At 51.4% G+C, this 15437-nt stretch overlaps 1 protein-coding gene across 1 annotated transcript; it reads left to right on the top strand.

Annotated features, from left to right (window-relative positions):
- Positions 1-1450: 1450 nt before the first annotated feature.
- LOC142250447 (uncharacterized) lies at positions 1451-14357 on the top strand. The gene is made up of 2 exons (XM_075322628.1): positions 1451-1665; positions 12025-14357. Exon 2 carries the CDS (start codon positions 12153-12155, stop codon positions 13644-13646), a length of 1494 nt encoding a protein of 497 aa, XP_075178743.1. The 5' UTR covers positions 1451-1665; positions 12025-12152; the 3' UTR covers positions 13647-14357.
- The last annotated feature ends 1080 nt before the right edge of the window (positions 14358-15437 follow it).

Raw genomic sequence — 15437 nt, 5'->3', positions numbered from 1 at the left:
CACACAGCCCCCTCCTCCTGTGTCCCTCTATCACACAGCCCCCTCCCCCTGTGTCCCTCTATCACACAGCCCCCTCCTCCTGTGCCCCCTCTATCACACAGCCCCCTCCTCCTGTGCCCCCTCTATCACACAGCCCCCTCCCCCTGTGCCCCCTCTATCACACAGCCCCCTCCCCCTGTGCCCCTCTATCACACAGCCCCCTCCCCCTGTGTCCCCTCTATCACACAGCCCCCTCCCCCTGTGCCCCCTCTATCACACAGCCCCCTCCCCCTGTGCCCCTCTATCACACAGCCCCCTCCCCCTGTGTCCCTCTATCACACAGCCCCCTCCTCCTGTGCCCCCTCTATCACACAGCCCCCTCCCCCTGTACCCCCTCTATCACACAGCCCCCTCCCCCCTGTGCCCCCTCTATCACACAGCCCCCTCCCCCTGTGCCCCCTCTATCACACAGCCCCCTCCCCCTGTGTCCCTCTATCACACAGCCCCCTCCCCGTGTGCCCCTCTATCACACAGCCTGCTCCCTCCTGTGCTCCTCTATCACACAGCCCCCTCCCCCTGTGCCCCTCTATCACACAGCCCCCTCCCCCTGTGCCCCCTCTATCACACAGCCCCCTCCCCCTGTGCCCCCTCTATCACACAGCCCCCTCCCCCTGTGCCCCCTCTATCACACAGCCCCCTCCCCCTGTGCCCCCTCTATCACACAGCCCCCTCCCCCTGTGCCCCCTCTATCACACAGCCCCCTCCCCCTGTGTCCCTCTATCACACAGCCCCCTCCTCCTGTGCCCCCTCTATCACACAGCCCCCTCCCCCTGTGCCCCCTCTATCACACAGCCCCCTCCCCCTGTGCCCCCTCTATCACACAGCCCCCTCCCCCTGTGTCCCTCTATCACACAGCCCCCTCCTCCTGTGCCCCCTCTATCACACAGCCCCCTCCCCCTGTGCCCCCTCTATCACACAGCCCCCTCCCCCTGTGTCCCTCTATCACACAGCCTGCTCCCTCCTGTGCTCCTCTATCACACAGCCCCCTCCCCCTGTGTCCCTCTATCACACAGCCTGCTCCCTCCTGTGCTCCTCTATCACACAGCCCCCTCCCCCTGTGCCCCTCTATCACACAGCCCCCTCCCCCTGTGTCCCTCTATCACACAGCCTGCTCCCTCCTGTGCTCCTCTATCACACAGCCCCCTCCCCCTGTGCCCCTCTATCACACAGCCCCCTCCCCGTGTGCCCCTCTATCACACAGTCCGCTCCCAGTGCTGTGTCTTTTCCTGCACTTTATGCAGAATGCAGATGTGACCATTTCTTCTATGAGAAAACACATCCAGAAGAAGTCTGGTCACATGGGCATGACGTCATCGCAGCTCCTTTACCCTCATTCATCCCATGCAGTGGTCATTGGTCAGCGGCAGGAGAAGAACAGGAACCGGTCACCGGAGTGCAGGAAGCAGACGCGCCGGGGGAGCGCAGAGCCTGTGCGCATGCGCAGTGTAGCTGTCACGCTGCCTGTCCTGTATGGGTTTTTTTCAGCACTACATGACCCATGATCCTCAGCGAGGTGCAGACATTGGCTTGTTGTGATCGAAGTTTGGGTGGCGTGACGGCAAATGTCTGCAGTGATGGGAGCAGTGATGGTCTGCAGCGGTGAGGGCTGCGCCTGTGCGAGCTCAGGTATCTCAGGACTCGTGTGTGTGTGTGTGCAGTGAAAGTCTCAGGACCCTATATAAATTTATATATATGTGCACATACATGTTTATGAGGGCTGGTCATATGAGTGCATGGAGGTGTGTGTATACATATATATATATATATATATATATATATATATATATATATATATATATATCTCCATCCATGCACACATATAACTGGTCCTCGTATACGTCTACATTCAATCTATAGATGTCTGTGTGTGCATGGATATGGGGTGACATATATATATATATATATATATATATATATATATATATATATATATATATATATATATATATATATATATGCTATGGATGTTTATGAGGAGTGATATATATAGTGTGTGTATATACTTTATATTATACTGTGTGGGTATGTACAGTTAAAAACCAGACGTTTCCCTCCACTCTCTATAAATACACATCTGCAGGTTTTCCCCTCTGCTCTCTATACAGACACATCTGCAGGTTTTCCCCTCTGCTCTCTATACAGACACATCTGCAGGTTTTCCCCTCTGCTCTCTATACAGACACATCTGCAGGTTTTCCCCTCTGCTCTCTATACAGACACATCTGCAGGTTTTCCCCTCTGCTCTCTATACAGACACATCTGCAGGTTTTCCCCTCTGCTCTCTATACAGACACATCTGCAGGTTTTTTCCTCTGCTCTCTATACAGACACATCTGCAGGTTTTCCCCTCTGCTCTCTATACAGACACATCTGCAGGTTTTCCCCTCTGCTCTCTATACAGACACATCTGCAGGTTTTCCCCTCTGCTCTCTATACAGACACATCTGCAGGTTTTCCCCTCTGCTCTCTATACAGACACATCTGCAGGTTTTCCCCTCTGCTCTCTATACAGACACATCTGCAGGTTTTCCCCTCTGCTCTCTATACAGACACATCTGCAGGTTTTCCCCTCTGCTCTCTATACAGACACATCTGCAGGTTTTTTCCTCTGCTCTCTATACAGACACATCTGCAGGTTTTTCCCCTCCGCTCTCTATACAGACACATCTGCAGGTTTTTCCCCTCCGCTCTCTATACAGACACATCTGCAGGTTTTTCCCCTCCGCTCTCTATAAAGACACATCTGCAGGTTTTTCCCCTCCACTCTCTATAAAGACACATCTGCAGGTTTTTCTCACTATCTAACATGAAATTAGAATAAACCTTTCCTGTTTTAGGTCAGTTAGGAACAAAAATTATTTATATTTGCCAAATGGCAGAATAATGAGAGAGAGGAATTTTTATTATTTTTTGCAAAGTCACAAGTTTCCCTCCATGTCATTAGTATTTGGTGCCAGTGCCCTTACACTGTATGACTTGGGTGAATCGTTTTGGATCTTCTTCCCCAAGCTTCTCACAGTAGTTGGTAGGAATTTGGATCCATTCCTCCTGACAGAACTGGTGTAACTGAGCCATGTTTGTAGGTCGCCTTGCTCGCACCGGCCTTTTCAGCTTTGCCCATAAATTGTCAATAGGGTTAAGATCAGGGCTTGTGATGGCCACTCCAAAACATTGACTTTATCTTTAAGCCACTTTGTAACCAGTTTGGCAGTAGCTTTGGGTCATTGTCCATTTGGAAGACCCATTTCCGCACAAACTTTAAGTTCCTGGCTGATGTCTTGAGATGTTGCTTCAATATTGCCACATAATCTTCTATCCTCAGTCGGGATGGTGTTCTTGGGCTTCAGAGCTTCTCCCTTTTTCCTCCAAACGTAACGATGGTCGTTATGGCCAAATAGCTCAATTTTCAGTTTCTTCAGACCACAGGACATCTGCAAAAATTAAGGTCTTTGTTCCGGTGTGCATTTGCAAACATTAATCTGGCTTTTTTTATGTTTCTTTTGGAGTAATGGCTTCTTCCTGGCAGATTGACGTTTCAGCCCATGTTGATACAGTACTCGTTTCAATGTGGATAATGACACAATCTTACCAGCGTCCGTCAGTATCTTCACAAGGTCTTTGTTCTTGGCTTCATATGCACATGTTCTGACCAAAGCACATTCATCCCTGCTACACAGAACCTGTCTCCTTCCTGAGCGGTATGATGGCTGGACATTCCCATCTTGTTTGTACCTGCGGGTAATTGTTTGTACAGAGGAACGAGGCACCTTCAGGTATATGGAAATTGCACCCAAGGATGAACCAGACTTGTGCAAGTCCAAAATTCTCTTTCTTTTTCGCTCCATTGGGAGACCCAGACAATTGGGTGTATAGCTTCTGCCTCCGGAGGCCACACAAAGTATTACACTTAAAAAAGTGTAACCCCTCCCCTCTGCCTATACACCCTCCCGTGGATCACGGGCTCCTCAGTTTAATGCTTTGTGTGGAAGGAGGCACACATCCACTCATGCATTCTCAGATTAGTTATGTCGGTTGGAAGAAAAGAGGGCCCCCACGGGGCCCCCGGCATGTTCCCTTCTCACCCCACTACGTCGGCGGTGTTGTTAAGGTTGAGGTACCCATTGTGGGTACAAAGGCCGGAGCCTCATGCCGTCTCCTTCACCATCCCTTAGCGGCTCTGGGAGAAGTGGGATCCTAAGCGGTCATCCATTTACTGGGACCGTGCTCCCTCCGCAGCCCCTGTGGGAATCTGCCGGACCGGAGTCTATTCAACCTCAGGGACCGGGCCCTGCAACTCTAAGGTACTCTGTGTCCCCATAGGGGACTGTGCAGGGAGCGCACCTTCCTCCCGGACGCTGCGGCAGCTGCTGAATTGAGAAGGCCGGCGGACTTCCGCGCCGACCGTGCCTGCTTGTCGGGCGTGGTCTCAAATTTAGTCCCCGGCTTCATCGCGGCCTAGTCGAAAAAATCCCGCCCCCGGGCCTGCCTGTCAGGGGTAAGGGCGGGACGGCCAACCTGACGTCGGATGTGAGGGCCGGACCATCCTGCATGTTTCCTCCCCCCTCACTGATCACTGTGGGGACCCCAGATTCCCGCACTTTCCTGGCGCCGCCCACGGCTCCACTCCTCCCCTGAGAGCTCCGGCAGCCATTTTTTTGGCATTCTGCCGGTGGAGGATTCTCAGGAAGAGCTCTGCAGCTCCGGGGGACCTAAGGCAAGGAATCTGGAGGACACACACTCCGCTTTTTAGCGGTCGGTAAGCCACACCGGTCACCCGATGCTGGTCCCCCTAGGGTGCCGGAATAGATACGTATTTATATATATATATATATATTCTGTTCGGTCGGGCTGTATACCCTTTTTTTTGCCCATATACCCTCAGTGATCATTCTCCTAAGAGACAACAGCATGTCGTCCACAAGGAGCAAAGCTGTTAAGGCACAGGGTTTTTTTGCGGCCTGTACCTCTTGTGCGGCTATGTTACCTGCGGGTTCCACCTACCCTCACTGTGAGCAATGCTCGACCCCTGCTTCACTTGCTCAGCCGGAGCCTCGGTCACTAGTGGGCCCCTCGGCTCATGTAGACCCCCCTGCTCCCCCTGTCCAGGCGGCAGGGACAGAGTTTGCCTCTTTTGCTGAGAAACTCTCTGAGTCACTTTCACAATCCATGGCTCAGTCTATGGACAAGTGGTCTGCCAAGCTGCTAGAAGCTTTGCAGTCCAGACCAGTCCTTACACAGGCCCCAGCCCCTGTTGGATCGTCGCCTCCAGGCCCCTCTCTGTCCGCGCCGCAGCGCGCTCCCAGGGGAGGCCCTAGGTCTCACGTGGAGGACTCCTGCCCGGACCACAGTCCTAGACAGGCTAAGCGGGCTCGCTGGGAATCTTCCCCGACTTCTTCACGCTGCTCGGGATCCCAGCTTGAGGACTCTCTGGAGGACGAGGCGGACGTCGCAGCTCAGGGCTCTGACCCTGACGTCGCCCTTAACCTTGATACACCTGAAGGGGACACCTTAGTGAATGATCTTATCTCGTCCATCAATCAGGTGTTGGATCTCTCTCCCCCGCCTCCACCTGTAGAGGAGTCGGCGTCTCAGCAGGAGAAATACCAGTTTAGGTTCCCCAAACGTACACGTAGTGCGTTTTTCGATCACTCTAACTTCAGAGATGCTGTCCAGAAGCCCAGAACGGTTCCGGACAAGCGCTTTACTAAGCGCCTCACTGACACGCGTTACCCCTTCCCCTCCGAGGTCGTTAAGGGTTGGGCTCAGTGTCCCAAGGTGGATCCTCCAGTCTCTAGATTGGCGGCTAGATCTGTGGTATCGGTTGCAGATGGCTCATCGCTAAAGGATGCCACTGACCGGCAGATAGAGCTTCTGGTGAAGTCCATCTATGAGGCCACGGGCGCGTCTTTTGCCCCGGCTTTTGCAGCCGTGTGGGCACTCCAAGCTATCTCAGCTTGTCTGGCTGAGATTAATGCGGTCACACGTAATTCTGCTCCGCAAGTTGCGTCTTTGACGTCTCAAGCGTCAGCTTTTTCTTCCTACGCCATGAACGCAGTCCTAGACTCTGCTGGCCGTACAGCTGTGGCATCCGCTAACTCTGTGGCAGTCTGCAGGGCCATGTGGCTGCGCGAATGGAAGGCAGACTCGGCCTCCAAGAGGTTCTTAACCGGTTTGCCGTTTTCTGGCGACCGTTTGTTTGGCGAACGATTGGATGAGATTATTAAGGAATCCAAGGGAAAAGACTCCTCCTTACCCCAATCCAAACCTAAGAGACCTCAGCAACGAAAAATACAATCGAGGTTTCGGTCCTTTCGTTCCTCCGCCAAGCCCCAATCCTCTTCGTCCAGTAGGCCGGAGAAAGGCCAGAGGAACTCTTATGCGTGGCGGTCCAAGTCACGCCCCCAAAAGGCCGCAGGAGGCACTGCCTCCAAGGCGGCCTCCTCATGACTCTCGGCATCCCCTAGCCGCATCCTCGGTCGGTGGCAGGCTCTCCCGCTTTGGCGACGCCTGGTGGCCACATGTTCAAGACCGATGGGTGAGAGACATTCTGTCTCACGGTTACAGGATAGAGTTCAGCTCTCGTCCTGCGGCTCGTTTCTTCAGAACCTCTCCGCCCCCCGCTCAGGCCGACGCACTTTTTCAGGCAGTGGACGCTCTGAAGACAGAAGGAGTTGTGATCCCTGTTCCCCTTCAGGAACGTGGTCGCGGCTTTTACTCCAACTTGTTCGTGGTGCCAAAAAAGGACGGATCATTCCGTCCCGTTCTGGACCTCAAACTACTCAACAGACATGTGAGAACCAGACGGTTTCGGATGGAATCTCTCCGCTCGGTCATCGCCTCGATGTCACAAGGAGACTTCCTAGCATCGATAGACATCAAGGATGCTTATCTCCACGTGCCGATGGCACCCGAACATCAACGCTTCTTGCGTTTCGCCATCGGGGACGAACACCTTCAGTTCGTGGCATTGCCTTTCGGCCTGGCGACAGCCCCACGGGTGTTCACCAAGGTCATGGCATCTGTTGTGGCGGTCCTACACTCTCAGGGCCACTCGGTGATTCCCTACTTAGACGATCTCCTAGTCAGGGCCCCTTCTCGGGTGGCGTGTCAACACAGCCTTACCGTCGCTCTGGCGACTCTCCAGCAGTTCGGGTGGATCATCAACTTCCCGAAATCCAAGTTGACACCGACCCAATCACTGACTTACCTCGGGATGGAGTTTCATACACTGTCAGCGGTAGTCAAGCTACCACGGGACAAACAGCTTTCTCTGCAGGCAGGGGTGCAATCTCTTCTTCGGGGTCAGTCACACCCGTTAAGGCGCCTCATGCACTTCCTGGGGAAGATGGTGGCAGCGATGGAGGCAGTGCCGTTCGCGCAATTCCATCTGCGGCCACTCCAATGGGACATTCTCCGCAAATGGGACAGGAGGTCGGCTTCCCTCGACAGGAACGTCTCTCTTTCCCTTGCAACCAAGACGTTTCTTCAGTGGTGGCTCCTTCCCAATTCTCTATCGCAGGGAAAATCCTTCCTACCCCCAACCTGGGCTGTGGTCACCACGGACGCGAGCCTGTCAGGGTGGGGAGCGGTTTTTTCTCCACCACAGGGCTCAGGGAACCTGGACTCCGGTAGAGTCTTCCCTTCAGATCAATGTTCTGGAGATAAGGGCAGTGTATCTAGCCCTATTGGCTTTCCATCGGTGGCTGGAGGGCAAGCAGATCCGTATCCAGTCGGACAACGCCACTGCCGTCGCATACATCAACCACCAAGGCGGCACTCGCAGTCGTCAAGCCTTCCAGGAAGTCCGGCAGATTCTGCAGTGGGTGGAAGCCACCGTCTCCACCATCTCCGCAGTTCACATCCCGGGCGTAGAAAACTGGGAAGCAGATTTTCTCAGTCGTCAGGGCATGGATGCGGGGGAATGGTCTCTACACCCAGAAGTGTTTCGAGAGATCTGTCGCCGCTGGGGAACGCCGGACGTCGATCTCATGGCGTCACGGCACAACAACAAAGTCCCGGCATTCATGGCTCGGTCTCTGGATCACAGAGCTCTGGCGGCGGATGCGTTAGTTCAGGATTGGTCGCAGTTTCGACTTCCTTACGTGTTTCCTCCTCTGGCGATGCTGCCCAGAGTGTTACGCAAGATCAGATCCGACTGCCGTCGCGCCATTCTCGTCGCTCCAGATTGGCCGAGGCGGTCGTGGTACCCGGATCTGTGGCATCTCACGGTGGGACAACCGTGGGTGCTTACAGACCGCCCAGACTTGCTGTCACAAGGCCCGTTTTTCCATCTGAATTCTGTGGCCCTCAACCTGACTGTGTGGCCATTGAGTCCTGGCTCCTAGCGTCTTCAGGGTTATCTCAGGATGTCATTGCCACCATGAGACAGGCCAGGAAGCCTACGTCCGCCAAGATCTATTACAGGTCTTGGCAAATCTTCTTATCCTGGTACTCTGATAACGGTTTTCCTCCATGGCCGTTTGCCTTACCCACTTTTCTTTCATTCCTTCAATCCGGAATGGACAAGGGGTTGTCACTCGGCTCTCTCAAGGGCCAAGTATCGGCGCTCTCCGTATTTTTTCAAAAGCGCCTAGCCAGGCTTCCGCAGGTCCGCACGTTCCTGCAGGGAGTTTGCCACATAGTCCCACCTTACAAACGTCCGCTGGAACCCTGGGGATCTTAACAGGGTGCTAACGGCTCTTCAGAAACCACCTTTCGAGCCGCTGCGGAATGTCTCTCTATCACGTCTTTCGCAGAAGGTGGCCTTTCTAGTGGCAGTTACATCACTCCGGAGAGTGTCTGAGCTTGCAGCGCTGTCATGCAAAGCCCCCTTCCTGGTGTTTCACCAGGATAAGGTGGTTCTGCGTACGGTCCCGGATTTTCTCCCTAAGGTGGTATCTCCTTTTCATCTCAATCAAGATATCTCCTTGCCTTCATTTTGCCCTAATCCAATTCACCAATGTGAAAAGGATTTGCACTCTTTGGATCTAGTGAGAGCACTCCGGTTCTACGTGTCTCGCACGGCGCCCCTGCGTCGTTCAGACGCGCTCTTTGTCCTTGTCGCTGGCCAGCGTAAGGGTTCGCAGGCTTCCAAGTCAACCTTGGCTCGGTGGATTAAGGAACCGATTCTCGAAGCCTACCGTTCTTCTGGGCTTCCGCTTCCTTCAGGGCTGAAAGCCCATTCTACCAGAGCCGTGGGTGCGTCCTGGGCATTGCGGCACCGGGCTACGGCTCAGCAGGTGTGTCAGGCAGCTACGTGGTCTAGTCTGCACACTTTCACGAAACACTATCAAGTGCATAGCTATGCTTCGGCAGACGCCAGTCTAGGTAGGCGAGTCCTTCAGGCGGCGGTTGCCCACCTGTAAGAGGGGGCCGTTGCGGCTCTTTTTATTGAGGTATTCTTTTACCCACCCAGGGACTGCTTTTGGACGTCCCAATTGTCTGGGTCTCCCAATGGAGCGACAAAGAAGAAGGGAATTTTGTTTACTTACCGTAAATTCCTTTTCTTCTAGCTCCTATTGGGAGACCCAGCACCCGCCCCTGTTCCCTTCGGGCTGTTGTTCTTTTGTGTACACATGTTGTTGATGTTGAATTGTTCTTTTGGTTCATGGTTTTCAGTTCTCCGAACATCCTTCGGATTGAATTTACCCTAGACCAATTTATAAGTTTTCTCCTTCCTGCTTTTGCACCAAAACTGAGGAGCCCGTGATCCACGGGAGGGTGTATAGGCAGAGGGGAGGGGTTACACTTTTTAAAGTGTAATACTTTGTGTGGCCTCCGGAGGCAGAAGCTATACACCCAATTGTCTGGGTCTCCCAATAGGAGCTAGAAGAAAAGGAATTTACGGTAAGTAAACAAAACTCCCTTCTCCTGAGATCTTGGCCGATTTTCTTTTGACATGCCCATGATGCTACAGAAAGAAGCAGTGTGTTTCAGGTGTGCATTACAATATATCCACATGTGTATCACTAATTAACTCAGATGTTGCCAATAAACCTATCAGAAGCTTCCAAACACATGAAATCATCATATGGGCTGTCCCATATTGTTTAAAGGCATAGTACATAGTGTATGTAAACTTTTGACTTTGCAGAAAGCAATAAAATGCCTTAAAAAATTATCGCTCTTTCGCGCCTCTCTCTCTTTCGCGCGCCTCTCTCTTTCGCGCGCCTCTCTCTTTCGCGCGCCTCTCTCTTTCGCGCGCCTCTCTCTTTCGCGCGCCTCTCTCTTTCGCGCGCCTCTCTCTTTCGCGCGCCTCTCTTTCGCGCGCCTCTCTCTTTCGCGCGCCTCTCTTTCGCGCGCCTCTCTCTTTCGCGCGCCTCTCTCTTTCGCGCGCCTCTCTCTTTCGCGCGCCTCTCTCTTTCGCGCGCCTCTCTCTTTCGCGCGCCTCTCTCTTTCGCGCGCCTCTCTCTTTCGCGCGCCTCTCTCTTTCGCGCGCCTCTCTCTTTCGCGCGCCTCTCTCTTTCGCGCGCCCCTCTCTTTCGCGCGCCCCTCTCTTTCGCGCGCCTCTCTCTTTCGCGCGCCTCTCTCTTTCGCGCGCCTCTCTCTTTCGCGCGCCTCTCTCTTTCGCGCGCCTCTCTCTTTCGCGCGCCTCTCTCTTTCGCGCGCCTCTCTCTTTCGCGCGCCTCTCTCTTTCGCGCGCCTCTCTCTTTCGCGCGCCTCTCTCTTTCGCGCGCCTCTCTCTTTCGCGCGCCTCTCTCTTTCGCGCGCCTCTCTCTTTCGCGCGCCTCTCTCTTTCGCGCGCCTCTCTCTTTCGCGCGCCTCTCTCTTTCGCGCGCCTCTCTCTTTCGCGCGCCTCTCTCTTTCGCGCGCCTCTCTCTTTCGCGCGCCTCTCTCGCGCGCCTCTCTTTCGCGCGCCTCTCTTTCGCGCGCCTCTCTCTTTCGCGCGCCTCTCTCTTTCGCGCGCCTCTCTCTTTCGCGCGCCTCTCTCTTTCGCGCGCCTCTCTCTTTCGCGCGCCTCTCTCTTTCGCGCGCCTCTCTCTTTCGCGCGCCTCTCTCTTTCGCGCGCCTCTCTCTTTCGCGCGCCTCTCTCTTTCGCGCGCCTCTCTCTTTCGCGCGCCTCTCTTTCGCGCGCCTCTCTCTTTCGCGCGCCTCTCTCTTTCGCGCGCCTCTCTCTTTCGCGCGCCTCTCTCTTTCGCGCGCCTCTCTCTTTTGCGCGCCTCTTTCGCGCGCCTCTCTCTCGTGCGCCTCTTTCTCGCCTCTCTCTCGCGCGCCTCTCTCTCTCGCGCCTCTCTCTCGCGCCTCTCTCTCTCGCGCCTCTCTCTCGCGCCCCTCTCTCTCTCTCGCGCCTCTCTCTCGCTCGCGCCTCTCTCTCTCGCTCGCGCCTCTCGCTCGCGCCTCTCTCTCTCTCTCGCGCCTCTCTCTCTCGCTCGCGCCTCTCGCTCGCGCCTCTCTCTCTCGCTCGCGCCTCTCTCTCTCGCTCGCGCCTCTCTCTCTCGCTCGCGCCTCTCTCTCGCCTCTCTCTCGCGCCTCTCTCTCTCGCGCCTCTCTTTTTCGCTGTCTCTCTTTTTCGCTGTCTCTCTTTTTCGCGCTGTCTCTCTTTTTCGCTCTCTTTCTTTTTCGCGCTGTCTCTCTTTTTCGCGCTGTCTCTCTTTTTCGCGCTGTCTCTCTTTTTCGCGCTGTCTCTCTCCTGGCATTTGGCAAATATAAGTTTGGTGCCCAACTGACCTAATGTCTGTTTCAACTGTATATATGCATGGGTGTATATATAATTTTTTATATAATATATATATATATATATATATATAATCTATATATCATGGTGAGTTTTTCTCTACATCTATTTTTTTAGCATTTAAAACAAATTATGATAAATGGTTGTGTCGCCTCAGAGACCCCCTCCAATTCTGAGAACAGGGGTCCTGCATTGTTAGTGGTACAAGAGACTTAGCGTTCCCCTTCTCGAGATCGGTGGAGGCCTCATTGGTTTTCTGCTCATATAAAATGTTTATATCTTTTCTCTTTTTTTTTTTTTTTTCCTATCAGCCTGAAGATGTCGCAGTATTGTCTTCAGCCCATCTAATTCTCCCTACTATCGGCAACATTTCACATGGTCCATTGATCGTCTACAACTTTCTAAAAGCTCAATTCTAAAATATTTCGGACCTTCAAAAATGAATGAAAAATCAATTCCAGCCCCCCTGAACCTGTCATTAAACAAATATCATTGCCACGAATGTGGCGAGAGCTTTCATAGTAAATCTGCCTGCATCTCCCACCAGCTGACGCACAGCATAAAAGCAGAGGACGCCTCCCCCACACGTGATCACGATGGCACCTATTCATTTCACGGTTTGCCAAAAAACGAACCGCTTCATTGTTCAGAATGTGGGATGTTTTTTCCATCAATTTTCCAACTTCACGCCCATTTTAAAACCCACGTACGAGAGCGACCGTTTCCTTGTACGAAATGCGAGAAAAGTTTTAATTGGAAGTCGAATCTTAAAAGACATTTGAAGATTCACACGAAGGAAGACGTGATCACCAGATGTCTTAATGGAGACACCTGGGAGGAAATTGAGACCGAAATTAGACCCTTTCCCTGTCCTGATTGCGGAAAGACCTTTTCATGTGTCTTGTCGCTCAGGAAGCACGAGAAGCTCCACTTGACGCAGGGGTTGTTTTCCTGTCCTGAATGTGGAAAACAGTTCTCTTCGAGTTCCAAGGTGAAGAGTCACCTGAAGACGCATTCTGGGGAGAAACCTTACCAGTGTATGAAATGCGGAAAACGCTTTGGATGGAACTCTAACCTGAAGAGACATCAAAGGGTCCATGCTGGAGGAAAAGGATGCAAACCGTTTTTAGTTAACGGACCGTCAAGCTCGAAAGTGGACACCATAGCGCTCAATGAATGTTCCGAACTGTTCACCAAGAACGTCTACTATGTGAGTAATGACGAGATCCACACTGTGGTCAAGCTGTTCCCGTGTTTAGAGTGCGGAAACTATTTCAATAGTTGTTTAGAGCTTAAAAAGCATCAACGGATCCACAAAAGACGGAAGACTCTCATGTGCGGAGAATGTGGGGTCACCTTCACCTGCAGATTTAAGTTCCGCAGCCATCAAAAGGTTCACACGAGAGAGAAACCCTTCAAATGTCTCGCCTGCGGAAGATGTTTCGGCTGGAAATCGAACCTCACGAGGCACCTGAAGGTGCATGCCAATGAGAAACCAATGGTATGTCAGGAATGTGGTCGGAGATTCCTGTGGCGCTCAAATCTCAGGAGACACGAGAAAATTCATTTAGGGCAGAGGATTTTCGCGTGTCTCCAGAATAAGTCAAATCTGACCTACACCAAGATTAGCCCTATTGCAACCAAAATGGTTCAGACGAGGTATAAAGAACTCGCCCACTGCGGTCAGGACGGGTACATCATCACCATTTCGGGGAGGCTACAGAGAATTCACCTGGAAACGAAACGGTTCGGATGCATTAAATGCGGCAGAAGGTTCCGCTCGTATCTCAATCTTCTCCTTCACAGAAGAATTCACAAAAGGTCAAAACCATTTTCGTGTTCTCAATGCAGCGAAAGGTTCGGAACCCAAAGACATCTTCTCTATCATGAGGGCATTCACGACCTGCAAAATATCATCATTTTAACTTCCTAAATACTTTTATTTTCTGATAGTGTTCACAATGGTAGAAAAAGTTAAGTAGAATTTGTGTGTTTGGGATTGAGTAGCGCCTCTGGTTTCTGCATGGGGCGTTGAAATTTGGGCAAGACGACAGTTGCCGCCAACACCCCGGAAGATGGAACAGGACACCTTGATGACACGAGACAATGTCTGATGGTTGTTTTGGCAAATGCCGAGCCCGTGTGTTCCACGCCATCTATAGATGCGAAAATGAGAGGAGCTGCACAACACCCTTTAAAAACCCAAAGTAGTCATTGTTAGTGTGTAAGACTGATGTATATATGTATTGTCAAAGTGGTAAATTGAAGGATCCACATACGAGAATGTCTCCTTGTATCACCGGCAAGACCAACGCCCATTAGTGGATCTTTGTGTTTGGCAAAGATCCAAATTTGGATTATCATACAGCAATTTTTTTGGGGGGAAAAGGAGGGGGCACAAACAATTACACTAAATCTACCATGCTAACCCCGTTAATTCTTACAATTGTATACCCATACAGTTGAACTGCAGGCCAAGGAGCTCAATGGGGCATTCTGTAGGGGCAGCTCCTAATGGGAACTATACCTGCGGGCGCTCTGTCAGGCACTGTATGTGAGGGAGTCTATGGCATGCACTATGTAGTAGCATGTAAAAGTTTGGGCACCCCTTGGTCAGAATTGCTGTTATTGTGAACAGTTAAGCAAGATGAAGATTAAATGATCTCTAAAAGGCATAAAGTTAAAGATTACGCATTTCTTTTGTATTTTAAGCAAAAAAATAAAATATTTTCATCTTTTACATTTAAAAAATTACAAAAAAGAAAATGGACCAGTGGAAATGTTTAGACACCCTTGAAGATTTGTATGCTCAGATAAGTTTGACCAAGGTTTCAGACCTTAATTGGCCTGTTAGGGTTATGGCTTGTTCACTATGATCGTTAGGAAAGGCCAGGTGATGCAAATATCACAGCTTTATAAAAACCCAGCTTCCTCTAACCTTGTACCAATAAATAGCGGCCATGAGTTCTTCAAAGCAGCTGCCTAGCACTCTGAAAATAATAAGTAGATAGCAAAGCGTTTTCGAGTTTCCCTATCCTTAGTTCAAAATGTAATTAAGAAATGGCAGATAATAGGAACAGTGGAGGTCAAAATAAGATTTGGAAGACCAAGCAAAATTTCTGTGAGATCTGCTCATATGATTGCTAGAGAGGCAAATCAGACCTACTGTCTGACTGCAAAAGACCTTCAGGAAGATTTAGCAGACTCTGGAGTTGTGGTACATTGTTCTGCTGTTCAGAGACACCTGCATAAATATGGACTTCATGGAAGAATCATCAGAAGAAAACCTCTCCTGCGTCCTCACCAAAAAATTCAGTGTCAGAAGTATGTAAAGTAAACAAACCCGATGAATTTTGGAAAAAAGTCCCTGATGAGGTTAAAATAGAACTCTTTGGCCACAATGATCAAGGTTATGTGTGGAGAAACAAGGGCAAAGAATTTCAGGAAAAGAATATCTCTCCAACCATTAAGCATGGGGGTGGATCAATAATGTTTTGGGGTTGTGTTACAGCCAATGTCACAGGGAACATTTCACCGGTAGAAGGAAGAATGGATTCAATGAAAACTCTTGATGCAAGGATAACACCATCTGTAAAAAAGCTGAAGTTGAACAGATAATGGCTCTTACAAATTTGATCCTAAACAGACGTCAAAATCCACAATGGATGACCTCAAAAGGCGCAAACTGAAGGTTTTACCATGACCCTCACAGTCCCCTGATCTA

The sequence above is a fragment of the Anomaloglossus baeobatrachus genome, chromosome 9 (genome assembly GCF_048569485.1).
Source record: "Anomaloglossus baeobatrachus isolate aAnoBae1 chromosome 9, aAnoBae1.hap1, whole genome shotgun sequence".
NCBI lineage: Eukaryota > Metazoa > Chordata > Amphibia > Anura > Aromobatidae > Anomaloglossus > Anomaloglossus baeobatrachus.
The sequence above is the reverse complement of the archived record's forward strand: the minus strand, read 5'-3'. Positions and strand labels throughout refer to the sequence as shown.

What these genes read in the sequence shown, in the direction of transcription:
- LOC142250447 (XM_075322628.1), top strand. Translation starts at nt 12,153, where the DNA reads ATGAATGAAAAATCAATTCCAGCCCCCCTGAACCTGTCATTAAACAAA.